This window comes from Equus przewalskii, chromosome 6, assembly GCF_037783145.1.
Source record: "Equus przewalskii isolate Varuska chromosome 6, EquPr2, whole genome shotgun sequence".
Taxonomy (NCBI): Eukaryota; Metazoa; Chordata; class Mammalia; order Perissodactyla; family Equidae; genus Equus; species Equus przewalskii.
This window is the reverse complement of record NC_091836.1, coordinates 17,474,698-17,501,607: the sequence shown is the minus strand read 5'-3', so window position 1 is coordinate 17,501,607 and position 26,910 is coordinate 17,474,698. Positions and strand designations below refer to the sequence as shown.

The 26,910-nt window shown below is 41.0% G+C and overlaps 1 protein-coding gene across 4 annotated transcripts in view; it reads left to right on the top strand.

The window, feature by feature from the left end:
- Positions 1–26,910, top strand: part of SLC35F2 (solute carrier family 35 member F2) — a 49,868-nt gene that overhangs the window by 6,518 nt on the left and 16,440 nt on the right. For 3 of the 4 annotated variants that reach the window (XM_070624827.1, XM_070624826.1, XM_070624824.1), the window contains exon 2: positions 26,405–26,580. In XM_070624827.1, coding sequence (XP_070480928.1) covers positions 26,405–26,580 — 176 coding nt within the window. Of the gene's footprint in view, positions 1–14,012; positions 14,309–26,404; positions 26,581–26,910 lie in introns of those variants that run through there. The other variant, XM_070624825.1, reaches the window with a different exon arrangement.

Sequence of the window (26,910 nt, the reverse complement as noted above, 5' to 3'; positions counted from 1 at the left end):
GTGGTGCTCCAGCAACTACGACAAACCACTGATTCCTTCGTACACACTGTGGTCAGCGCCTTTACTCCTGTGGTTCTCTCTTCGAGTGCTTGTCCTATCTGACTTCTTATGGCTGGTGACAGTCTCTTGTAGACAGCACCAAGTCAGGCAGTCTTCTTCCCTGGCTCCTTCTGGTCTCTTCACACACATCTTGGGTTGGGTGCCCTTCCTCTGTACCCTTCAGGGAACCTGTTCCTAACTCATGACGTCTACATATTGTGACGTACAAGGTAATTAGCACTAACCTGGGAGAATGCCTTAAGGCCACAGATAGTACTTCATCTTTGATGTATCTGTGCTACTCTGTGCCTGGCCGTGAACTGAAACCATAAAAACCTATTTACAACCAGATTTGGTAAATAAACTGTAAGAGTTAGGACTGAAATAAAATTAGGCTATTTCTGAAGAGGAGTTTTCAGAGATATTTTGAAATAAAGGCTTCATGGTATATCTAAAACAAATATATGAGACTACTTGCCTTTTAATAAACAAAGTATATTTCACATATCACCCTTTCTTCATGATTCAGGATTATCATTATGAACTTTAATTATCCTGCTAAGTGGCAGTAATCTGCTCAGGGGCCTCTGACGTGAATTGTCTTATTTTTTTTCTGACTTTTTCTCACAGTTGTCTCATGTGATTTTTTCTGTGTTACTGAGCACATCTCTGGGAGCCAGCCTTCTTTCTAAATTATGACTTCTAACCTATTAACAATGTAGAAACCACATAACCCAGTTTCTTAGAAGTGCTTGTAATCAAAGTATAAATAGGCCCTGTATAAAGATTTAAGTGGTTTCATTTTAACAAATTATAAAAACTTAGTGCACAGATTTGGGGACTTTTTTCTTTTGATGGTTATTACAGGACTCTTAATTAAAGTAATCAGATAAGTGACATGTCACAAAAACTTGGTTATTTATGTTAATGATGCAGAGATAGATTCCATGAAAAACCACAGTTAAGACCCAAACTTCTTTTTAGTCATTCCTTGGAAACCAGAGTATTTAAGGAATACAGTGACTCAGTTTCTTCAGTCCAGCAAATCCTTACTGGGAGCTTGAGGCTAGGATTGTGCTGGGTGACTCAGAGCTTCCCAGAGAAGGCAGGGATGAGCCTGCCCAGAAGAGTTTAGAGGAGGCTTTCCCAAGCTTTTCACAGTGCACTCAAGTCAGAGAGAAAAATAATTATAAAAGCCAATCTTTGCTGAGTAAAGTTTATTACTCTGTGTACCTAGAGGAACCACAGTATTCCAGGACCTCAGGGTGGATTAACTCCTGTAATCCTTACAATAACTTTCTGCAGTAATTATAATACTATCCTGACTAGCCCCATTTGATACATATGGAAGCTGAAGCACAGAGAGGTTAAGGAGTTTCCCTTAACAGGATTAGTCACACAGTAGTAAGGAATGCAACCAGGCTTTACCTCCAACTCCCCAGAGCAATCTGGCCCCAGAGCCTGTGCTCCTAAACACTGTGCTGCCCTGCCTCTTGTGAGCTGGGCAGCAAACAGAAAATACAGGCCTTGGACAAATTACTCCCTGGGGTTTTTGCTCTGGGATATTTGTATTCCCAGGGGTTCCAGAGAGTATATAAAGTCACAGGATAAATATAATGCATCTTCCTGGAGCATCATTTAATTTAGTTTTTGAACTCCAGTTGAATGGAAGTGGATTAATCATAATCCCTGGCTCATGACACACTTTCATCATTGGCCCATGAAAGGCTAAATTAATTATTTTATGCAGTAAGTTCTTGTAAACCCACCATTAGCTCTAAAACTAGAATTGTGACAGTAATTTACATCGCCTATTGGTCATCCTCTCTTCCACCCACTTCTTCCCCAGAGATAGTCACCATCCTGAATCCTCCTTTCACCATTCTCTTGCTCTCAGTTTTATTTATTTATTTAATTTATTTTTTTGAGGAAGATTAGCCCTGAGCTAACTGCTGCCAATCCTCCTCTTTTTGCTGAGGAAGACTGGCCCTGAGCTAACATCCATGCCTATCTTCCTCTACTTTATATGTGGGACGCCTACCACAACGTGGCTTGCCAAGCAGTGCCATGTCTGCACCTGGGATCCGAACTGGCAAACCCTGGGCCACCAAAGCGGAATATGTGCACTTCTGCTATGCCACCAGGCCGGCCCCTCAGTTTTATTTTCTAATTTTTTTTTGTGGATTTTTTGGTGAGGAAGATCGGCCCTGAGCTAACATCTCTTGCCAATCTTCCTCTTTTTTTTCCTCCCCAAACCCCCAGGACATGGTTGTATATCCTAGTTGTAGGTCATTCTAGTTCTTCTAGTGGGATGCTGCCGCAGCATGGCTTGATGAGTGGTGTATAGGTCCGCACCAAGGATCCAAACCTGTGAACCCTGGGCTGCCAAAGTGGAGCACAGAAACTTAACCACTTAGCCACGGGGCCGGCCCGTACTTGCTCTCGGTTTTACATAGTTTTGTACCTCTATGTATTTCTAAAAAAATGTTTTTTATTATCATTTTTTACTTGGTTAAAAGGATATCATACTACATGTAATCTGTTGGGATTTATCCTCCCTGCCGTATCGCATTGCTAAGATTCATCCATATTGTTGCCTGATGCTGCAAAACCCCTCCTTTGACTCTAGATAATACTCTTTCCTGTGAATATGCCACACTTTATTCATTAATTTTGTTGATGGGCATTTGAGTTTTCTCCAGGTTTTTTGCTGTAGTGAACAGGACTTCTAGGCACATTCTTTTACATGGCTCCTGTTGATCATGGATAAGAGCTTTTTTATACACACACGTGCACATTTACATGGAGAGGAATTGCTGGATTGTAGGGTATGTGTCTGTTCAACCTCATAAAATAATGCCAAACTGTTTTTCCAAAGTGGTTGTACCAATTTACACTCCCACCAGCTGAGTATGAGAAATCCTGTGAAACAAACATCATTTCTAACACTTGGTATTTATCAGACTTTTAAATTTTTGACAGTGAAATGAATGTGAAAGAGTATCTCTTAATTTGCATATCCAGGATCACTAATGAAGTTGGGTCTCTGTATGTTTATTGCTTTACGTGTTTCCACTTCTGTGCAATACCCATATTACCTATGAAATACTCGTATTACCTGTGAAAGACCCATCTTTTGCACATTATTTTTAGGTTAAACAGATTGCTCTATACACAATGCAGTTTACATGGATTTTAAAGATACCACCTGAGGCGCCGGCCCGGTGGTGCAGCGGTTAAGTGCGCACATTCAGCTTCGGCAGCCTGGGGTTTGACGGTTCGGATCCTGGGTGTGGACATGGCATTGCTTGGCAAAGCCATGCTGTGGTAGGCGTCCCACATACAAAGTAGAGGAAGATGGGCATGGATGTTAGCTCAGGGCCAGTCTTCCTCAGCAAAAAGAGGAGGATTGGCAGCAGTTAGCTTAGGGCTAATCTTCCTCAAAAAAAAAAAAAAGATACCAGCTGAAAGTTGAAAATATTAGGGGCTTGCATCAGGTTCCCCACTAATGCTCATTTACTTCTCCTGCTGGATGGCAGTTCATTTGAAACGTGTGAGAGTAGTCAAGAGTCGGCTGGATGAAATTAGGAGCAGTCAAAGCTGATTCAGGAGGGGAGGGAGTTTTTCTGGTTTGAGGCCGGAGAACTGTTGAAAGGCTGGCGGGGCTAACATGACTCACAGGAAATCTCCCTTACGCCTGGCGTTTCTGTCACAGGCCAAGTCTCTAGGAACTTTCTAGATCAGGCGTATATTCCTCTTTTCTCCTGGTGCCTGGTTGGTGTTTGATGAGTGTATTAGTTTGGTTGTTAGCAGAAATCCAGCTCACCACTGGCATAGGTGAAAAAAGAGGATTTATTACTTTACAGAATTCGAAGAAAGCTAAAGTGCCAAACCACAGAGAGACGAGAGGAGCAGCTGCAGCCAGGAACCCAAACCACACCGGGATTCCCTGCCTGTCTCTTTATTTGTGCTTTGCTGTCCCTGTTGGTTTCATTCTTCTATTCTTTCATTCTTCTGTTCTGTCTTCTGAGGATTACATTTTACAGTTCAGATCACACAAAACAAAAAACAAACAAAACCCTCAAGTTTTGAAAACTATTTTTGTTTTGATGGTTCACAGGGAGTCGTATTTAGATTTTACAATAGTTAAAAAAAAATAGTCCTTCCAAACTTTCTATTCTGCCTCAGTGGGAAGCAGTATTAGGAATTTAAAAATTTATGGGCTGTGGCTTCTTGGCTGCCTGTTGAGAACAGGGTTATACTGTTCTCTTCAGTGCCTGTGCCAGACGGAGGAGGGTAGAGAGAGGGTGTATGTCTGTCACAGGGTCGTCAAGCGTCTCATCCAGACTCTTGAAGCGGCAGTGCACTCGGTACTCAGTACTAATCCTGTCCTTCCCAGTCGCCCCTTCCCCATCCCTGCGACCCCTTGTCGGCCCTCCGGGAGCTCCTGTTCCTGGCCTTTGGCGCCCCTCTCCGCGTTCTCACAGAGGAGTCTAGGAGGACGGAGGATTCCGGAGGGAGACGCCGAGTCCTCAGATTTTGCCCAAACTTTATGCTACCCCCTCCTCCCGTCTCGGCTGTAGTACTCGAGTTCCTCTGACTCCTGTCCAGATTGGTGATTTGAAAACGTGTCTCACACTTTCTCATTTCAGCCCATCAAAGACTGGAAGACAGAGGGAGGATATCATAAATAGATTTCATATCCTCTCATTTTCATTAAAACACCCCTGGGGCCGGCCTGGTGGCGCAGCAGTTAAGTGCGCACTTTCTGGAGGCCCGGGGTTCGCAGGTTCTGATCCCAGGTGTGGACATGGCACCATTTGGCCCGCCATGCTGTGGTAGGTGTCCCACATATAAAGTAGAGGAAGATGGGCATGGATGTTAGCTCAGGGCCAGTCTTCCTCAGCAACAAGAGGAGGATTGGCAGCAGTTAGCTCAGGGCTAATCTTCCTCAAAAAAAAAAAAAAACAAAACCCTTATTAAAATAATTGTAGAATATATAATTAAAGGGGTCGTGTTAATCAGTCAGTGCCTATTGTTAGAGATGCTGGATGACTTGTTAGAGATCAATTGTTCTCTCTGCTTGGTATCATAATCCCCACTATTATATGGTTTTTTTTTTTTTTTGAGGAAGATTAGCCCTGAGCTAACTACTGCCAGTCCTCCTCTTTTTTGCTGAGGAAGCCTGGCCCTGAACTGACATCCATGCCCATCTTCCTCTACTTTATATGTGGGACGCCTACCACAGCATGGCTTTTGCTAAGCAGTGCCATGTCCGCACCCAGGATCCGAATTGGCAACCCTGGGCCGCCAAGAAGCAGAATATGTGAACTTAACCACTGTACCACCAGGCCGGCCCCGTCACCTCACTTTTTTTAGAGTAAGAAGAGGGGTTTTTTGGGTTCCTAATAGATGCCAGTAGTGTACTTCCAATATAACAGTGGTTACGAGCCACGCTGCTTGGGGCATTCTCCAGGTTCTACCATTTGCTAGCTGTGTGATATAGCACAAGTTGTTTAACATCTCTGTGCCTCAGTTTCTTTATCTATAAATAGCAATGATAATAGTGCCTACCTCATAAAATTCTTGGGAGGATTAAATGAATTAGGACTATGAAATTGTGAAATTATTAGAACAGTGCTTGGGACAGAGGGTGCACTCAGTAAGTGTTAGATATGATTATTACTACTGTTAATAATAGCAGTAATAGCAACAGTAACAATAGTAATAGTGACAATAATAATAGTAACTATAGTAACAGTATTAGATATTGTACAGATATGTGTATAAGAGAAGACAGAAATATCCATGAAACAGTTTCTGCATTTATAATCCAGTAAAGCAAATGCAACAAACATATAAAACACTACAGGCGGGATGTAGAAAAGGGGAAAGACAGTTACAGCCCAAATGCCGTAGGAATTGAAAGGTCATCATTCTGGAACTGGGGACATTTCCTACTCTTCCTTCCCATAATTATTTCATTTTCTTAATGTGGCAGAATGGAAAGAACACAGGCTTTTGAATCTTATTTGGATTTTAATCCAGTGCTGCTATTTATTTGCCATATGAGCTTGGTTAAAAGACTTGAACTTTGGCAAAAGGATACTTACATTTTAGGGCTGTGTGAAAATCCAGTAAGTTCATATATGTAAGAGCTCAGTATAGTGGCTGGCACTTGCCTCCTTTCCTTTTACTGTATAGAGGGTGAAAGAGTATTAATATGTTTCTCCTGTACTTTTCGCTATCTAAGAGTCATGCAGGACATAACATATAAGGAGAAATCACTGGCTTTATAATTTTTGTTTTTGTTGGTTTGCATAAAACTAGTTGGAGAGTTTCTGGCTTGATGGCATGGTTTTGTTTTCTTCCTGGCAAGTGATGAAAGTGTTTTAATCCAGGATGGCTCCTGAGCAGCTTTGTCGGCAGTTATTTAATAGACTCTGTTTATTTGATGTGATTATCTCGTTACTAAGGCAATTCATTGAGATGAATGTAAATGGTTATAACATTATGATTCCAATATTGTTTTAAAGTATCACACGCATTGTTGACTTAGTCTGTTAGTTTTCTATTGCTGTCAGTACAAATTACCACAAATTTAGTGGCTTAAAACACACACATTTATTATTGTACAGTTCTGTAGGGCAGAAATCTGACACGGGTCTCATGGGCTAAAATGAAGGTGTTGGTGGGGTTCTTTTCTGCAGGCTCTAGGGGAGAATGGATTTCCTTGCCTTTTCCTGCTTCTGAGGCCACCTGCATTCCTTGGCTCGTGGCCCCTTCCTCCATCTTCAAAGCTGGAAAGGTTGCATCTCTTTGACCCTTCTCCTGTTAGTGACATTTCCGTCTGACCACAGCTGGGAAAGGGTCTCCCTTTTAAGGATTCGTCTGATTAGATTGGGCCTACCTGGATAATCCAGGATAATCTCCTCATCTCAAAGTACTTAACCTTATTCACATCTGCAAAATCCCTTTTGCTATGTAAAAGGAAAAAACTGTATTTTCCTATACTCAGTACTTCCAGCAACAAATGTGTGGGTTTTTTTTTTCTCATATCAACCAGTTCTCCAACTCTCTGGACACAAATTGGGTGTCCTATGATTCAGTTGTGACACTAACTACCTGGAGTTAGTGCAGACCCCACGGGTTAAGTGCTCAGTCCTGTAGGACTGCCTCCCCTCCCCATTTCAGACGTCAGTCATGAGTTCCAGGTTGTCACCTTATACTTCTGATCCATTGACTATAAATCAGAGGTTCCCACAACCCCCTCCTCTGGCTTAAGAATTTGCTAGAGTGGCTCGCAGAACTCAGGAAAACAGTTTACTTATTAGATTATCAGTTTATTATAAAGGGATACAACTCAGGACCAGTCAGATGGAAGAGATGTGTAGGGCAAGGTATGGGGAAAGGGGCATGGAGCTTCCGTGCCCTTTCCAGGTGCACCACCCTCCCAGCACCTCAAGGTGTCCACTAACCCGGAAGGACTTGAATCCTTTTGGTTTTGTTTTCATAGGCATGAGTGATTAACTCAGCCTCCAGCCCCTCTGCCCTCCCTGGGGCCAGGGCTGAAAGTTCCAACCCTCTAATCACAGGTTGGTACCCTTGGCAACCAACCCCCCATCCTTAGGGGCTTCACCCAGAAGGTCACTTTTACCTCATTACCCTAAACTCGGATGTGCTTGAAAGGGGCTTGTTATGAATAGCAGAAGACCCTCCTTTCACCTTTATCGTTCTGGAGCTATTTCAGCAACTGACGACAAGAACCAAGTATAACAAAAGATGCTCCTTACACTTTTATCACTTAGGAAATTACAAGGGTTTTAGGAGGTCTAGCCAGGAGCAAAGACCAAAATATATATTTCTTATTATATTGCAATATCATACCATATAAGGAGACTTATTCACAGGTTCCGGGGGACTAGGGCATGGGCATTTTTGGGGGGAGCCATTAGTCTGCCTACTGCATTTAGTGGTAGAATCTAAAGATAGTTGTAATAAAAATAGCTTTAGAGCACAAAGAAATAAGACCACCTGGATGTTGGTAAAAATGTAAGCAATAATTCGTAAAATGTCCAGAAAACCTCAGCTCATCTAAACCCACAACCTTTTGCACATGCTCATCATTTGAAATAATCAACCACGAGTCGCCAGCCTCTTTTCAAGTTCTACCACAGGTTGGAAGACATTTGGTAGCTGGTAGTTCCTTTGGATGAGCTGCATTTCCAGGCTCCAGTCGTGCTGAGAGTTCACAATACTGTTCCCTCTGGAACAGCAGTTCCTGTCCCCCGTCACTTGATCCAAACAACTTGTCTTCATTCTTCAAGTCTCAGATGAACCATCGCTTCGTGAGTAAGGCCTTCTGTGAAATCTCAGATTAGGTTAGGTCTCATGGTCTCATCCTAATTGTTTCTTTACTGCTTTTTTTTTTTCACTGCTGTATTGTGAATTCCATGAAGGCAGGGGCTCTGTTTCTCCGTATTCCCAGAGCCTGGCACAGTGTCAGGATTCTACTAGGTACTACAAAAATATTTGCTGAATTGAACTGGGTATGATTACGAGGACGGTAATAAAGGCCACTGTGGGCTGTTGACGTTGCTTTCCAGGTTGGACTCTTGCCGCTAAGCAGGCAAGGAAAATTCCCACGTTGCAGGCCCCAGGTAGAACGTCTGGAGTGGTGTACTTACTGCAAAGGCTCCTGCTTCACCTGAAAACAGACACTTGATTTGATTGTCCCTGAGCTAGATCAGCAACCTGGACAAGGCTGCAGGTTTCCAGGTGTGCTCTGTCCGGTCCATAGGTCCAGTTAGTTTCAAATACCTCAAGTGGCTCTTCTCTCTCTCTCCACACTTCTGTGTGTGTGTTTTAAGGTTCAGTAGCCAATCAAGGCATTGAGTGCTGGTCCCTTCAACTAAAGTCCTTTTGATTTTCTGCTTAACTGTAATTTTCCGGAGGATTTGATATTGGTAGCTGTGGGATAATAATGTGATAATTAAAGTTGTCAGGTACTGCAGAAGGTTGCATACTTCAGTAGTGTGGACGGTATTTATTAAACTGTTTGGAGTATGTTAGGATATATTTGCACACAAAAGTCTAAGTAAAATGCCAAATAATTATAATTCTATAGTTGCTAATTTATTCTATAATAACTGAGTTTGCAGTTATAGGATACATTCTCTATTATAAAATATAATATTGAAGTCATATTCACTGCTCAGATGAAAGGTGAGGAATTAACAGACAGAGATGGAATTAGAATCAGCCAACCTGTATTTTTGTAGCTTCATCCATTTTCATCAAATATATGGTTAGAAGAAAAAAAAAGAAGGAATGGATCCTCTATTTTGAAGTTATTTTAACAGAATCCTGTGGGAGGGAACTTAGTGGGCTAGCAGAAGCGTTCTACTTTGTGCTGTGGGTTTGTATTTCGTACCTGATTCTGCCGCTTTTGAACAACGTCAGTTAGGCAACCCATTCACCTCTCTCAGCCTCAGTGTTTTTGTCTGTAACCCTATAGCATTGTTAAACGGATCAAAAATCAAATAAGATAGGGTATAGAATAGTTTTTGTAAATTGCGAGACACTATAAAAAACATAAAGTAAGGTCTTCTGATGGGGTCCATTAGCATGGGTGTAATAAATAAATAATACTTGATGATGATGGATACCCCATTGGCAAGTCCAAGGAGCTTTAAGTCAGCAGTTTGGAAATCTTGAATTGTCAACAGAGAATCACAGGGCATAAGGAGTTGGGGGAGAAATAAAAGAAGGAAGGTGAGCTGTGAATCCCCAATAACATGAGGACTCAAAACGAGGAGTCCAGAAATCTTCATGGGGCCGGCCCGGTGGCGCAGTGGTTAAGTTCACAGGTTCCACTTCTCGGCGGCCCAGGGTTCGCTGGTTCGGATCCCGGGTGCGGACGTGACACCGCTTGGCATGCCATGCTGTGGTAGGCGTCCCACATATAAAGTAGAGGAAGATGGGCACAGATGTTAGCTCAGGGCCAGTCTTCCTCAGCAAAAAGAGGAGGATTGGCAGCAGATGTTAGCTCAGGGCTAATCTTCCTCAAAAAAAAAAAAAAAAGAAGTCTTCAGTGTTACCTTGCTGTGTACAAAATGGATAAAGAAGAAAACAACCAAAAAATGTCCTCTAATCCCACCCAAATTCTCTGTGAATTTTAAGGCTCAATCAGGCAATTTGATCCATCAATCAATGTAGTCATTGACTTCCCCTTCCACTAGTAGCCTTTGGCTCTAGTCTCTCTCTTGTTCCTGCAGAGTCAGAATAGAATGAAACAGTTCCAGGAAGTAGCTGAGTTGGGAAGGCCCGGAGGTTGACGTTCACTTTGGTTGAAAACATCCTGAGTTTCAACTAAAGTGACTGGATGTAGTCCCGTGCTGGATCTAGACCCACCCCCTACTTCATGACACCGTATCTACTACTCTTGGTATCTGCCTTCCAGGCAGTTGAGATTGACTTGTTAATGGATCAGGGGACTCTTGCTCCTGTATGAGGACTGGAGAAACTGTGATAACTTGGCAACTTTCCTTTTTCTAGAATTTATATTGCCCAGCAGAGTAGATCGCTATTGCTCTGTCTCATTTCAATGTGCATTGCAACTTATTTTACGTTTTCATTTTAAAGTTGAATGCTTTCTGGTGGTATTTGGGTTGACACATTTCCAAGTTACAATGTAGAATGGTTTCTTTTTGTGGTCCATTGTAGTTCCCCTGCTGCAGATAGACTAATAGAGCCTTCAGAAAGACCTCTCTCTGGTGGCATTTTTTCACCTTTGCAGCAATTCAGCCAGCCCATCCTGATTCACGTGCTGGCTAAACAAAGATGACTACGACATTGTTTCTGCCTTTTAGAAGCCTACAACCTACCTGGGGAGCCAAGCACATGTCTTAAGCAGAATACAGTGTGAGGCATTTTGTATTAGGTCAGCCGTCTTTAGGGTTTTCCTCCATTATACCTCTTTGATTGTTTTTCTGCCAGGAATTATATATTTTGATAGATTTTGAAACTCCTCTAAATTGCATTGGTTAAATAATAATTTATTTTCTCTTTCTTTTAACTAATTAGACACTAAAGCTTCTGATTAACAGGAGGAAATGAGTGTTCCCACACTTGGATGGTGTAATTATAGCCGAAAGCAAATATATGTGAGGTAAATGTAGGGTTTCTGTTAGGTGTTTTTAAAAAAACCTTTTTATTATGGGAAAGTTTAAATACAAGTGGAGTCTATTATGTACTGTGATGTATCTGTCACCCAGTTGCAGTAAGTATCAACTCATCTTGTTTAATTTACACCTCTTCACTTCACCTCCCCTGGATTATCTTAAAGCAAATTTCAGGCATCATATAATTTCATGCATAATTATTTTAGTATTAATCTCTAAAAGATAAGGACTTACAAAACATGGTCATAATACCATTATGCCACCTGAAAATTAACAATGGTTCCTTAATATCACGTATCTAGTCCATGTTCAGATTTCCCCAATTATCACATAATTTTTAAATCGTTTGTTCAAATCAAGATGTACATGAGGCCCATACATTTCAACGGTTTCTTATATCTATATCTCTTCCTTCTGAGGCTTCCTTTTTCTCTTGCTGTTTTTTTCTTGCAGTTTATTTTTGAAGAAACAGTTCATTCATCATGTAGAGTTTTCCACATCCTGGGTTTTGCTGATTGTATCTTTCTGGTGGGTTTACAGTATCTTCTTCTCAGAATGTTTTTAAATGGATAAAATAAAATACATAGGATTATAATGGAAACCAATTGCAACTATTTAGGTATTAAATTATTAAAAACATATTGTAATATATGTTAATATATGTGCTTTTCTCCTTTAAAATGCACATTAAAGGGGCTGGCCTGGTGGTGCACTGGTTAAGTTTGCATGTTTGCCCAGGGTTCTCTGGTTTGGATCCCAAGTGCGGACCTACACACTGCTTGTCAAGTCATGATGTGACAAGCGTCCCACCTATAAAGCAGAGGAAGATGGGCACAGATGTTAGCTCAGGGCCAGTCTTCCTCAGCAAAAAGAGGAGGATTGGCAGCAGATGTTAGCTCAGGGCTAATCTTCCTCAAGAAAAAAAAAAGCTCATTAAATAACAAGTTTTCCCAGTTGTTACTGCACCAGATTCATTTTTGCCCGCTGCCTGGAAAGCCAAACACCAAGACCATGAGATTCCAGCAGAGAGAGGGTTTTAATCACAAGGCAGCCAAATGAGGAAGTGAGAGAATGAGTCTCAAATCCGCTTCCCTGAAAATTTATCAGGGATATTTATGGAGTAGCGGGGGGCGAGGTGGTCTCAACCGGCCTGAAGTGGGCAAGGGGTTCTAATTCCTGAAAAACAGCTCAAAACACCCCTTACCATGGTGACCCAGGCTCCAGGGAGATGTTATCTATAGGAACCTAGTGGGAGTCAGTAGCGTATTGCCTAAACAGCACAGTTAACAATGGGTGGGTTAAACAGCTAAAGCTATAATCAGTAATTGCAAAAAGGAAAAAAAGCTTTAGTTACTAGCTTTTTAATCATCAATGGCTAACTGTTTGCTGGTTTCACAATTGATCTTTAACTACCATGATTTTGAAGTAGTGATGAATGTAAATGATATTTTGAAATTTTGCAACAGTTGTATGATTTGAAAATGTCTGTGAATTCTTTGGCAACAAGTCCTAGGTACTGTTAGTACTGCTGCAGTTTCTTACTTGTGATCGTAATTGAAGGGAATGTTAAACTTCAGTTAAATGTTACTGACAATCAGGATGTATTTTTTTCCCCAGCCGAGTTCATAGATTCCCTGGAATATTTTCATGCACATGCTCCATGGACCCCTGTCAAAAACTCTGTGGTCCTATTTTTTTTGGCAAGAATGTGTCTTAGATGTTATGCCTTGCCATCAGGAGGAGCATAAGGTTTGCTCGTCTGTCTTTTATTTTAGAAACTATTGAGGTTTACTGCTTAGATTCATTATTTTATTAGGGGCTGTAAAATGATATTCTGTCATTCCGTTTTTATTTATTATCCACATATTTCTACAAAGATAAACTCCCCGTCATCAACTCATTACCCTGAGGTATAATTTGTGTAGAAAGGGCGGGATAAATGTTTGCTTCTTTCCCTTCATTTACCAGTTTTCAAAGTAATGGGTTGGTTCCCTAGCATCCTCCAAAGATGACCAATGAGTGTTATTTTATTTTAATTTTAAGTATTGCTATTAACTTATGAATTCTGACATATTTGGGGTGTTTCAATCCATTGCAGTCATTCGTGTGGATGCTCAGAATGTCTTTTTGTCCTCACTCCACTAGTCTTTGATAGCTCTCTTGCCATTTGGTGTGGTAAGGTGTTCCAGGCTTATTTTGTACCTTTCTTGCCCCAGGCCTGAAATCAGCCATTTCCAAGGAGCTCTAGTTCTTTTTAGTGGGAAGTAGCATTTAGTTGCCATATTCTAGGCACTAGGAGTATTCCTCATTAGTTGGTTGGTCATTGTTTCAGGGCTTTTCAATGGACAGAGATAGGAAACATAAATTAAAAAATAATAAAATGCCTGATTAGTTAATTCTAACTTTCATAAAGTTCAGAACTATAGGGTTTTTAACTTAACCTCTTCAATCTTACATCTTCATCTCCTTCTTCCTGAAGCAAAAATCTATACTTCAATATAGTTTCTTATTTACTTTATTCCACAGTACACATGCACAGTCTCAAAATAATATCAACGCCACTTCCAAACAGTTTAAAATATTTTACAGCTCTTTTTATTTCTATAGTATATTCTATTAGGAGGGTACTGCCAAATTAGTGTGTTTTAAAGTTACTTGAAATAATTCTTCTCTGCTTGGTTTTGCCACCAACTTAACACATCATTAAGTTCACTTTTAGTTTTTTTTTTTTTTTTTTTTTGAGGAAGATTAGCCCTGAGCTAACTGCTGCCAATCCTTCTCTTTTTGCAGCGGAAGACTGGCCCTGAGCTAAGAGCCATGCCCATCTTCCTCTACTTTATATGTGGGATGCCTACTACAGCATGGCTTTTGCCAAGTGGTGCCATGTGTGCACCCGGGATCCGAACTGGCGAACCCTGGGCCGCCGAGAAGTGGAATGTGCGCACTTAACCGCTACGCCATTGGACTGGCCCCATCATTTTCAGTTTTGTTTTTTATTTTAGATGCAGCTTTTTTTAAAATTTAATTTTTGTTTCATGGTTATGTAAAATATTTACATAGCTTCAAAGACAAATCTATAAAAGAAGGTATATTTGGACATCTATCTTTTACTTTGCTCTTTCCTGACCTATAGGTGACTTTAAGAACAGTTTTTGTCCTATCTTTCCATTTAAAAATATTAACAAATATAGGTAAATGTTAGCATTCCATACCCATTCTTCCACATTTGCTTCTTTTTTTAGATATCCTGGCGGTTGCTTTAGATCAGTGCACAGGAGCGTTGGCCTTGCTTTTACAGCTGCACCGTACCCCTTTGTGTTGATTTGGCTAGTCCTCTATTGTTAGACATGCAGGTTTTTTCTTTAGTCTTTTACTATTATAAATAGTGCTGCAATGAATAGCCTGTATATACGCCTTTTGTATTTTTGCCAGAGTATCTTTGGGATAGATTCCTACGAGTAAAACTGCTAGAAATTGCCACCTCCTCCCCTTTAGGATTGTATCACTTTGCATTCTTACCAGCAATGGTCAGAATTACTGTTAAGCTTTCTGAAGTGTCAAAAAAAAACAGCTCCAGAACAGCCCATGGATTCCCATCGCCAGTTTCATGGATTCCTAGAGTTGAGAGACCTCAGAATTGGAAGCACTGCTACTCAAAGTGTGGTCCGTGGACCAGCAGCACAGGCATCACGTGAAAGGTTTGAAATGCAGAATCTTCAGCTTCTCTCCAAACCTCCTGAACCAGAACCTGCAATTTAACAAGGTCCTCAGGTGATGCATATCGTATTAAGGTTTGAGAAGCACTAGTCTAGAGCTGTGCTCTTCAGTCCTGTAGCCACCAGCCACATGTGGCTATCTGAGTTAAAAGGAATTACAGTGAAATAAATTGAAAAATTCAGTTCCTTGTTCACACTACTAGCCACATTTCAAGTGGCTATTGAAATGAGGATGACAAACTTTTCTATCACTGCAGTACCTTTTATTAGACAATGCTGGGCCATGGCTACACTGTCCAGTATGGTACCTCTAACCACAGATGGCTATTTTAATTTAAATTGAAATTACATAACATTAAAAATTCACTTCCTCATTCACATTAGCCCTGTTTCAAGTGCTTACTTGCTACATATGGCTAGAGGCTGCTGTATTGGATGGTGCATAGATACAACATTTCCATCGCAGAAAGTTCTATTGGACACCTTTGGTCAAGAGGTTTCCAAAAGCCTGGGTGAGCCAGAGGAAGAAAGAAAATGCAATTCATTGAGTACCTAAAGTGGTAGGTCCTTTTACATAGGTTACATCAATTAACCCTTGAACCCCCATTTAAAAAAAAAAGAAACAGTCTTTGAGAGGCTGACTTATTCAATTTCTTAACACTAACAAGAGCTGGAGTTAGGTCCTCTGATTCAAAGTCTAGAGTTTCTTCCACTGTGTTCCTCCTTTCCTGAAGGCTACACCTGGGGTGCTGTCTCCACCAGCGTTTTACAAAACAAAACAAATGACACGAACCACTGTTTTTCACTTGTCTGCTCCTGTTTCTCTTATTTTGCATGTTTCAAATTTAAATTTAGATCCCAGTTTTATCGAACTCCTGAGCTCATATTCCTTCCACTATAACATTCCTTGAGTTCACATCTAAGGATCTCCTATCTACAAAATTTGTCTACCTTGCCTTTTTAACATGATGGCATCTCAGTAATTAATTGCAGCATTTATTCATTAATTTAATAAACATTTACTGAGTGCCTAGTCTAAGTAAGACATAATCCAATGGGGAAAAAGAAAATGCAAATTTGCCTTCCTTTTAAGGTAATAATATATATGACTGCCTTTTCTTTCTTTGAAATGTGGCTTTCTTGGCAACTTTGAGTTTTGAATATGCCTTCATTACATCAGAATGTGGGTTTTTCCAAACTGCTAGCTACTTATGCTTATTAGAAGTAGACGATACACTAATTGCTAAATTTTTGAGTCATAGAAATGTAGATATGGAAAGAATATAACAGGTCCTCTAGACTGCTGCTCACTGTGTAAAGAAAAACTACTTCTTGATTTTTGTAGCTTGCTTCCAATATAATTTAAAATGCTCTAGTAATAGACACTGGATAACCTGTGTGTTAAATGTGAGGAATTGGTCTAAATGAATATTTCTTTTCAGATTTATAATAGGATTTTTATGGAAGTGCTGGAAGTTATTATTCTGTACCAGGTATTTACAGGTGGCAGATGTGATGGATTTTAAAATCTCCCCAATAAAGCTATGCATTATAGAAGTCTTTTAGCTCTGATAGTAAATCCTGCCTTTAGCTGACAATGTGCAACCTAGCAGTACAGATTTATTGAGACATAAAGTAAAAAAAAAGTGTGGTTTGCATTTAAACAATGCATTTTATCAGTCATTTGGAACTCCTTTTTACTTCAAATAATAGGGAGAGAATAATTCAGTGGTGCCATCCTCATTCCGTATTAGATTTGTCGAGGAGGCTTTTAAAATAGACTGGTATTTGGACCCCACCTCCTGAGAGTCTGATTCAACTGGCTTGGGCTGTCAGTGTTTTTTTTTAAAGCCTCTGATGATTTTTTTTAATATACCCTAAGGAGCGGACTGTTGGTCTAACTCGATGTTGCAAATGAAGAAGTAAAGAAATGAATCACTCCCATCCTTGTGTTGCATGTATGTTTTCTGTAATGTTTATTTTATGCATGTAGTATTTGAATTAGGTAGAAACACATGATACCCTTTCCTTTGTTCCTGAATCTTCCTGGAAATTGTTCACCTTTCTGGTCTGTGATCAAGTGTCTCATCCTCTGTGAACTGTCTCTGGAGAGTCTTGACCCTTCCTTCCCCTTGGCTACAAACATATCTCGATTTTGACACTTTCCCGTTTTATTGTGCTTCTGTGTTAGGAGGGCTGTCTCCTTCACTAGAAAGAAAGCTCCTTACCGTGTTCAACAACGGCAAATATCCTTTAAGCACTTGTATGTGCCAGGCACTCTGTTCATCATGGAGGATATAATGTCCTTGTCCTCTTGGGGTGTAGCATCATTGGGGAAGGAGAACCACAAGCTGGGTGGGTGCTGGGATAGAGGGATGTGGTATTTTTTTCAGGGCACACAGTATGAGCTCCTGATCTGGTCTGGGGAGAAGAGGGTCTGGCGACTGGGAAATATGTGGGTCTTAAATTCTGAATTCCTTGTGCTTGGCACACATCAGGTGCCCAACAAACTTTAGTGAATACACGACTCAAGAGCTTACTGACTGAATAAATAGATAAAAGAAGATGTAATTTCAAGAAAGCATGTACTTGAGTATGTGTTTTGGAATGGGAGGGATGTTAAGATGTGTACTTAGGTTCTCTGGAAGAAATAAGGGGAATAATAAAATGCCTTAAAAATCTTTTCAATCCTTAAGTGCTTAAATTCATACAATGTAGCCCAATAGTAATGTGGTCAGAAGTGACCTTACTCAGTTTATCTTCCACCTGTTTCCTAGCCCTACCCGCAATGATCCATAGCTCTTGTTTGCTTGGCTTTCTGATGCCCTGGCTCCCACAGCGTGAAGCTGCCTTGGGAAACAAGTCTTGAAGTTGAACCATATCCTGCCATTGAAGTTCACTTCAGTGGAGATTCCGTTTGAAAAACCGTGACAGGATATATCCCACGGTTAGATGCACGTTGCGTCTGGCAGCTTCCCTTAGAAAGAAACAGGTTTTGTTACGGTGTAGAGAGTCCCTGTGTTCAGTTCAGAATGCATACAAACTAGGACCTTGTGGTGAAATGCAAATACTTAAATGTGAAGCCATAAGTAACAAAAAATGTTTTGAGGGCTTTGATAACTCTCTCTACAAGTCTGTGTTTTTCTCTTCCTTCTCTCTTTATTCAACTTCCATCCCCTTCAGCTTCCCTCTCTCTCTCTCTTGCTCACTCACCCACTCACTCTCCTCTTGCTCTCTTGCTTTTCCATTATAGATGAGGTCATTATGATTTGGAGCCAAGTGAAGTGCATTCCTGTAACTTTAAATCTCCATACTCAATCCGTGACTCTCCATTTTTTTTTTTTGAAGATGGTTATACTTTATAGTTGGAGGACAGTTTGCTTAATTGTGCTATTTTAGAATGCAAATATGAGCTTACTAGAGGAATTTTGTCAATTTGGGAACACGGCTTAGTGCTTCCACACTTCTTATTCTCACTTATTTCAAATGTATAATTGCTTTTGAGTCCTTTATAGGATGTGAAAAATGTTCTGGATTTGATTAGGTTGTCAGCCACTTGATTATTTTTGGTGCCCTGTACTTTGGACATCCAATGCCTTCCTGACATACAGGGGAGCAATCTTCATACTGGTAGGAGAGAAATGAGGCTAGACTCCTTTCCTGACATGAAGGTGAGGAGCAAGGATCCTTTGAAGAAGGGGTTTTTTAATATAAGCTCTGTTATATTATAAAATCATAATGGAGAAGTGAAGGAGGGTACATTCTCTACAGAGAGGGACATGGGGAAAGGAGAGTGAGAAGAAAGATACAGAAGATAAGAAGGTATCAACTGTGAGGGATGACCTCACTTGCTGTCCCAAGACCATGTGCTGGAGGGGGACAGCAGAAGTTTAATGGTCAGAAAATTTGCGCATTGACTCTGCTCGTGTATCATCTTCTGGGCCACAGTCTCTTCAACTTAAAAAAATGGGCAATTCTGAGACTTTCTTCCAAGGAAGAGAGGAGGAGAAGTTTCCCTAGATTCTTCTCTTGAAGCAAATTTGAACCTCCTGATGTAGTCTTTCAATAGCTGAGAGCACTGACTTCCTCTGCCTTTTATGAACTGTATGACTGGGGGTGAGTTGCGGAACCATGCTGAGTCTCATTTTCCCCAGCTGTAACAGGGGTCTGCTAAGACTTTTCTCAGGGCTGTTGTGAGGATTATGTTGAGAATGTGTGCTATGATGGTACTAACTGAACAACGAAATTGGAGCCATTTCCTTGGCCAGGTGCCCTTCTCCAAATGATTCCTGAGGGCAGTATGTGACTGGGGACAATGACACAAAAATGAAAGCAATTTTCACTCTTTGGCTTTGGCCCCATGCACTTGTAGACTTCTAGTGCCCTCCAGTAGGACTAAGTGGTGAATTCTTATGTCTAGGATAGGGCAGCCTAAAATCCAGACTTAATGCAAACCATGCCTCCTTCAGGAAGGAGTGGGCACAAGAGAAAGGAGGTAGCAACTCGAGATCCAGTTTCCCTTATCAGCCTGAGACAACAGAGCAACCCTAGAAAGAAGAATAGAACACTGTTGTGGGAGCAAGTCCTTAACCCTTTGCTCACCTGGGTGAAAATCCCCTTCACTAGCCCAATAAAGTGTCTTTAGATCTGACCGGTTCCTGATACTGTTCCTCCTCCTTGAAGAGTGGAGGTTCCTTCACTTCCTTCCTTTTGAGAGTAACAGAATAAACTACGTGAGGGAATAGAACCCCTTGAAGAGCATTCTAGCAAAACAAGTAAAGTTGAAGATGCTTGTGACCTATGACCAATAATTCCACTCTTAAATATGATTCCTTTAAACCTCATGACCCAAATAGAAAGTCATTATATTTGTAGGGTACTCTGAGTTCACTGCTTCCAGCAGATGCCTTAAGTGGTCCCCATCAGGCCATCCTGAGTGCCGAGGAGATTCTATCTTAGCACATCAGTAACCCGTGTGCACCAGTTTGCTAAAAACCAGAAAAATGCTTAGATATGTGTATCAGGAGACATGCGTAAGAATGTAGAGGCATTGTTTACAAGAGCAAAAAAAAAATTTGGAATACAACCTAAATATCAATAAGGGTATGGATAAATAAAGTGTGATATATTCATGTAGTGGAGTACTGTATAGTAATGGAAAGGAATGAACTAGAACTAATGTATCAATGTGGATGATTCTCAAACAGTGTTGATCAAAACAGCAAGTTGCAAAAGTATACATACAGTATGAAACTGTTTATATGAGATGTAAAAACAAGCAAAACAATGATATTTATTGCTTAGGAATACTTATATAAATATTAAAATATATGGAAATGCATGGAATAATAAATACCAAGCTCTGGAAAGTATTACCTCAGGAGGGCTAAGAGATTGGGGAAAACACAAGGGGGATATGTTGATATTGCCAGTGTTTTATTCCTTAAGCTGCCTGATAGATATATGAATACAGGTTGTTTATGCATTATACTTTGTTATATTTTAAATATCCTTTAAGAAATTTTTAAATTAAAAATTAAAGCTCTGAGAGAGTAGTCCAAGATGAGGCTGGAGAGCTGGTCAGAGGTCAGATGGTAGGTTGGCGTGTAGGCATTTTTAAAGTTTGGCTTTCATCTAAGGGCAAAGGGGAACCACTGAAAGATTTTAGACATAGGAACGATCCCACTGGATCAGCTTCTGAACGTTGACTCCGGCTATAGTGTAGAGGTTGGATTTGTGGAGAGCGGGAGTGGAGCGGGAAGAGCAATTAGGAGAAATTTGCTTCAGTTCAAACTGTAGAGCGTCTCCTCTTGGATACACCATCTTCTCTTACTTCCAGAGTGTTCTTTCTGCCTTGTTCTCTCCCTGCCTCTCTGGCCATACCCTTTCATCCCCATCTCTACTTCCTTTTCCTCCTCTGGCCCCTTAAATGTTCCTGTTTCCCAGAGTATTTCTTTCTTTTTTTTTTTTTATTGAGGTTGCATTGATTTATAACATTATGTAAATTTCGGGAGTACTTCCTTGTATTTGACCTCTGTATAGCCTGCATCCTGTTCACCACCAAAAGCCCAGTTGCCATCCGTCACGGTACCCGTGTGCCCCTTTACTCCTTTGCCTCCTCCCACTCCCTCCTCCCCAGAGTGTTTCTTTTTCACCCCCTTTTCTTTTCAGTTTTTAGGTGTACATATGTTTTAGTGATCTCATTTGTATCCCAACTTCAATTACCACTTTTGTGCTTATGATTCCCAAATTTATTTCTCCAACCCAATCCTTTTTCCCAGCTCCAAACTGCCTACTGGCCTTTTCTTCTTGATTTTCTCACAATTAAGCAAAATCCAGCGTGTCCAAAATGGAGTTATTTGCCTTTCCAAATGTGCTTTTTTCTCCTGTCTTTGAGACTGTGATTAACCATGTTGCTATCTTTCCAGGTATTTGATCCAGAAAACCCAGTGTTATTCTAGATTCCTTTGTCTCTGCCAACTTTCTTTTAAAGAAACATGGTTTCCAAGTTAGGAATTAAGGGTAATGTTTTGGTGCTATGTGCTGTGACATATGTACTATTACAGAGCTAGGGACCCAGAAATGCTCAATTCCTGCCTCGCAAATCACTTTACTCCCTCCTAGTTAGAAGATTTCAGTGATCTTACCACTAGCAAGATAAAATACCACTCTAGAGCATTATGTATCAGGCTTTTCTTGATCTGGCTTCTGTTGACTTTTCCACCTTCATCTGCAGCCATTTTTCTCTCCTACGCTCTGAGAAGCAGCTACACCAACCGACTTGAAACCCCTGAATGTGCCATATTGTTTTAGGGTTCTGTGCCTTGGTATATGCTATTCCTTCTGCTTGGAATGCCTTTCCTTACTGTGACTGACTAGTGAAGTCTTGAAGTTTTTTTAAACTAGCCCATTTTTGCACTTGTCTGGCTGTGCCCTAATTACTAGTTTACATGACTGTTTCTCCCCAGTAGTCCCTGAGCCTCTGTGGCACGGAGACTGTGTATTCAGTTTTGTATCTTCATAGCCTGGCACTATGGTAGGGAGTGGTAGATGCTGTACAAGTGTATTAAGCGGAGCTGGCCTGGTGGCGCAGCGGTTAAGTGCACACGTTCCGCTTTGGCGGCCTGAGGTTCACTGGTTCGGATCCCAGGTGCGGACATGGCACCGCGCGGCAAGCCATGCTGTGGTAGGCGTCCCACATATAAAGTAGAGGAAGATGGGCACAGATGTTAGCTCAGGGCCAGGCTTCCTCAGAAAAAAGAGGAGGATTGGCACGTTAGCTCAGGGCTAATCTTCCTTGAAAAAAATACAAAAAAAAAAAAAATTAAAAAAATAAAGTGTATTAAGGGTTGTCTCACTCAGCAAACTTCCCGTTTCTTTTTCTGCTCTTGTGCTAGGATTGTTTGAGGTTAGTTGCAAATTACTGAAACAAATATTCCGGAGGAGAGAATACATTGTAAACTCTTAGAACAGATATTCTGTGTCTTCTGCTGTTTTGGTGTTTTCTCCTTTGTTTAGAGCAACTCTGGGAGGAGTCTTTACACAGAGAACATTTGAAATACAGATTGCAATGTTCTCAATCCTGGTCCCTGACCCTTCTAGGAACTGTCTGTCTTCATCATCTGTTTTTAATTCTCTTTTTGTCAGTCTTCAAGTTTTCACTCACATTGCCTTCTGCTCATCTCCCGAACGTGTTTAAGTTTCCTTGATCCTTTAACAAGATAATTAAAAAAAACCTTGTCCTCCACTCTGCTGCTTGTTCTAAACTCTTTCCCCATCTCTCTTCTCCTTTTCATTATTTTTTTAAAAGAGCTATTTGTGTTTGGTGCCTTCACTTGTTCATGTTCTACTCACTCAGCTTCCTGGAATCTGACTTTGGACATTACCGCTAACAAAAAGCTTTCCTTCAAAGGTATCTAGCACCTTCCAGCTTGACAATCCAACTGTGTTTCTTCAGCCATAACGCCACCTCTTCTCTCTCTAGGTTTTGACATTGTAGTGTTGATGATCTTTTCCTTTTTTAAAATGTTTTGCCACTCTCAGCTTCTGTGTCGTGGCACTATCGTACTTTCTTGTCTTTCTCTGATTATTGCGTTTCATTGGGAAAGTGGGGAAGTGTCTTATATTTGGGGTTACCATATATTTGGGCATATATGATAATTTCTTTATCCATTTACACTCATTCAATAAATATTTATTGAGTAAGAACAAAGTGCCAGGCACTGGATATGTAGTGGAGAGCAAAACAGATATGGTTTAACTTTCTAATGTCTGGAGTTTCAACTTTGTATCTGTTATCTATTGTCATAAAGCAGATTACCACAAGCTTAGTGGCTTAAAACAACAGACATTTATTATCTCACAGTTTTTATGGATCAGGCATCTGGGCATGGCTTTGCTCTGCCCTCTCCTTCAGGGTCTCTCACAAGGCTGCAGTCATGGTGTCAGCCAGGGCTGGAGTCTCATCTGAAGCCTTGACTGGGAAGCAATCTGCTTCCAAGCTGTGATTTTTTTGTTTTTTGGTGAGGAAGATTGGCCCTGAGCTAACATCTGCACCAGCCTTCCTCCATTTTGTATGTGGGATGCTGCCACAACATGGCTTGATGAGTGGTGTATAGGTCTACGCTCGGGATCTGAATCTGCAAACCGTGGGGTGCTGAAGCAGAACACGTGAGCTTAACCACCATGGCACTGGGCTGGCCCCAAGCTGATGTTGATGTCAGCAGGATTCATTTCCTTGTGGACTGTTGGGCTAAGAGCCTCAGTTCCTTGCTGGTTGTTGGCCACAGGCCACCCCCAGTTCTTTGTGATGTGGACCTCTCTCTAGGGCAGCTTGTTTCATGAGAACCAGCAAGGAAGAGAATCAGTAGAGTTGGTTAGCAAGATAGAAGTTATAACTTTATGTAATATGTTCCTGGAAATGACATCTCATCACTTTTATTGTATTTTAATGGTTAGCATCAAGTCATAGATCCAACCTACACTCAAGGGGAGGAGATTACATGGAGCAAAAATACCAGGAAGCAGTGATTCACTGGGGGCCAACTTAGAGTCGACCTGTCACAAACCTCTTATTATTTTTTCTTAGATGTTCCAGCCCTCTCAATTTCTACTGCTCTCAGATTGAACTCACTGCCCTTCTCTCCCCCAAACTTGCTTCTCATCCTGTATTCCCTGTCCTGGTCAGCAGCCTCATATCCGTCCAGTCATCTAGTCTAGACCCAGAGATCATTTTCATTACCTCCTCCTGAGGTTTAATGGGTCACGAGGTCCTGTACATTCTACGTCTGTGGCGTCTTTCATATTGTTCTCTACTTCCCAGTCACACTGACGTGGCTTTAGCTCAGATCTCACTTTTGCCTGCAGCATTATATTAGCCTTCTACCTGGCTTCTCTGCCTAGTTTCCTTTCTCATCAATCCTCCTTCTCACAGCCACCAGTGCTGCTTTCATAAAACCCTCTGTTCAGAAACCTTCGTGGCTCCCAGCTGTCAATGGCACAAAGGCCCAACTTCTCAGTGTGCCATTCAGACCTTTTTACAGTCTGACCTCTGCTTACTTTTCCAAGCCTCTTGTCCACCACTCTCTGCAGCTGCCCTTATGCCCCAGGCACACTGGGCCGCTTGATATTTCTTGAACCCACCCCCGCATGTTTGTGCCTCCGTGCATTTTGGTACTATAGTTACTTCTTCTTGGATTCCCTCCTCCCCAGTTCTTTCTCTAGAAATCCTTTATATACTTACAAACCTAACTGAAAAATCACCTCTGCTGTGAATCCTTTCCCAATTTTTCCCCTGCCTCACTCAGAATTAACCAGTAGCACCTGTGTGTTCTCTCAGCTGTCTGCGTGCACCACTGTTCTAAGACTGTTGTTTTGTAGTTTGCTGTCTGTGGTTTTGTAGTTGGTTATTAAGATGCCTCTCTCTTCAAAAGCCAAAGGGTAGGGTCTGGGTCTTTTCTTCTATGCATCCGAAGTTCTTGCCCCTGGAGCAGTGATTCATAGTCTTGGCTGCACGTTGGAGGCACCCGGGGAACTTTGACCGTCACCGATGTCTGCGACCCACCCGTAGAGATGAGGATGTAGTTGGTCTTAGGTTCAGCCTCGATGCAGGCGTTTTTAAAGCCCGGTGATTCTAACACGCAGGTAAAATTGAAAGCCACTGCTTCTGATCGAAGAAATCAAGTCTCTGGGAGAGTGAAAGGACGACAAATGTTAAACATTTAATGAATAGGAAGACTTTAAAACTAGAGTTAAAGCTAAGTTTTTAAAAATCACACACACTTTAAATAGTCTAAGACATAGCTAAGTAATCAAAATGATCTCTAAATGGATGGCCAATGAAATGGGGGAATATGTATTTTTGTGGTACTGAAGGGAAATCAGAAATGTAAAAGAACAACAATGTAGTCTCTCAAAATCCAACACTTTACTCTTTTTCTTTTTGTAGGTTTTATTTTAAAGTTAGAGTTACAGAAAAGTTGCAAAGATAGTAGAGTTCCCGTGTAGCCTTCACCCAGCTTCTCCTAATGTGAACATCTTGCAGGACCGTAGTGCAGGGATCAAAACCAGGAGACTAATAGTGGTGCAGTGCTTTTTAACTGAACTACAGACCTTACTTGAAATTCACCACTTTTTCCACAAACGTCCATTTAATTTTTTTTTTGAGGAAGATTAGCCCTGAGCTAACATCTGCTACCAATCCTCCTGTTTTTGCTGAGGAAGACTGGCCCTGAGCTAACATCCATGCCCATCTTCCTCTACTTTATATGTGGGACACCTGCCACAGCATGGCTCGACAAGCATTGCCTAGGTCTGCACCCCAGATCTGAACTAGCAACCCTGGGCCACCAAATTAGAACATGAGAACTTAACCACTGCGCCTCCAGGCTGTCCCCCCCCTTTTTTTTTTAAAGATTTTATTTATTTATTTTTCCTTTTTCTCCCCAAATTCCCCCAGTAAATAGTTGTATATTTTAGTTGTGGGTCCTTCTAATTGTGGCATGTGGGACGCCGCCTCAGCATGGCCGGATGAGTGGTGCTCCCAGGATGCGAACTGGCAAAACCCTGGGCCACCGAAGCCGAGCTCTCGAACTTAACCACTTGGCCACAGGGCCGGCCCCTTAATTTTTATTTTTTTAAATTGAGGCCACATTAGTTTATAACATTATATAAATTTCAGGGGTACATCGTTATATTTCAACTTCTGCATAGACTACATCATGTTCACCACCAAAAGTCTAGTTGCCATTGGTCACCATACACCTGTGCCCTTACCCCTTTTCTCCTCCCCCCACCCCCAAACACTTTAATTTTTGTGCATATGCAGTAAGCAATAAAATGAAACAAAGAACCACCTGGAATAATTAGCGTTTCCCTTTTTGTTTAGCATTAAAGTGTGTGTGTGTGGTGTGTGTCAAAGGTGTAACTTACTTGCAAGTTATTCTGATTTCCTCCTTTATTTTCTAGGAATATTTTGAAGACAATTGCCCTGGGTCAGCTCTTGTCCTTGTGCATATGTGGGACAGCCATCACCAGCCAGTATTTGGCAGAAAAATACAAAGTGAACACCCCCATGCTTCAGAGCTTTATCAACTATTGCCTGCTTTTTCTAGTTTACACAGTGATGCTCACATTTCAATCAGGTAGGTCAAATGGGAGAATTACCTTTTCAACACATTATCTTCATAAAAACTTTTGGCTTCTAGACACTTAAAAAATAAAAGGAGGCAAAACCAAGAACAGGAAACTATTGCTATTTTTATTAAAGTTATTAGAAAAGTATGACACCTCTGAATTCTATGAAAATAGTGACTAGAGAATTATGCATAACTCTCTGAAATTGTTGGTTAAAATAAACAGCATCAAACTGTAACAGTAGCTGTCAAAAAAAAATATAAGTGCCATTGCAAGTGAAGTTTTATTTTTATTCCCTGTGGATGATAAAATTAAGAGACAATATTAAAAACACTAAA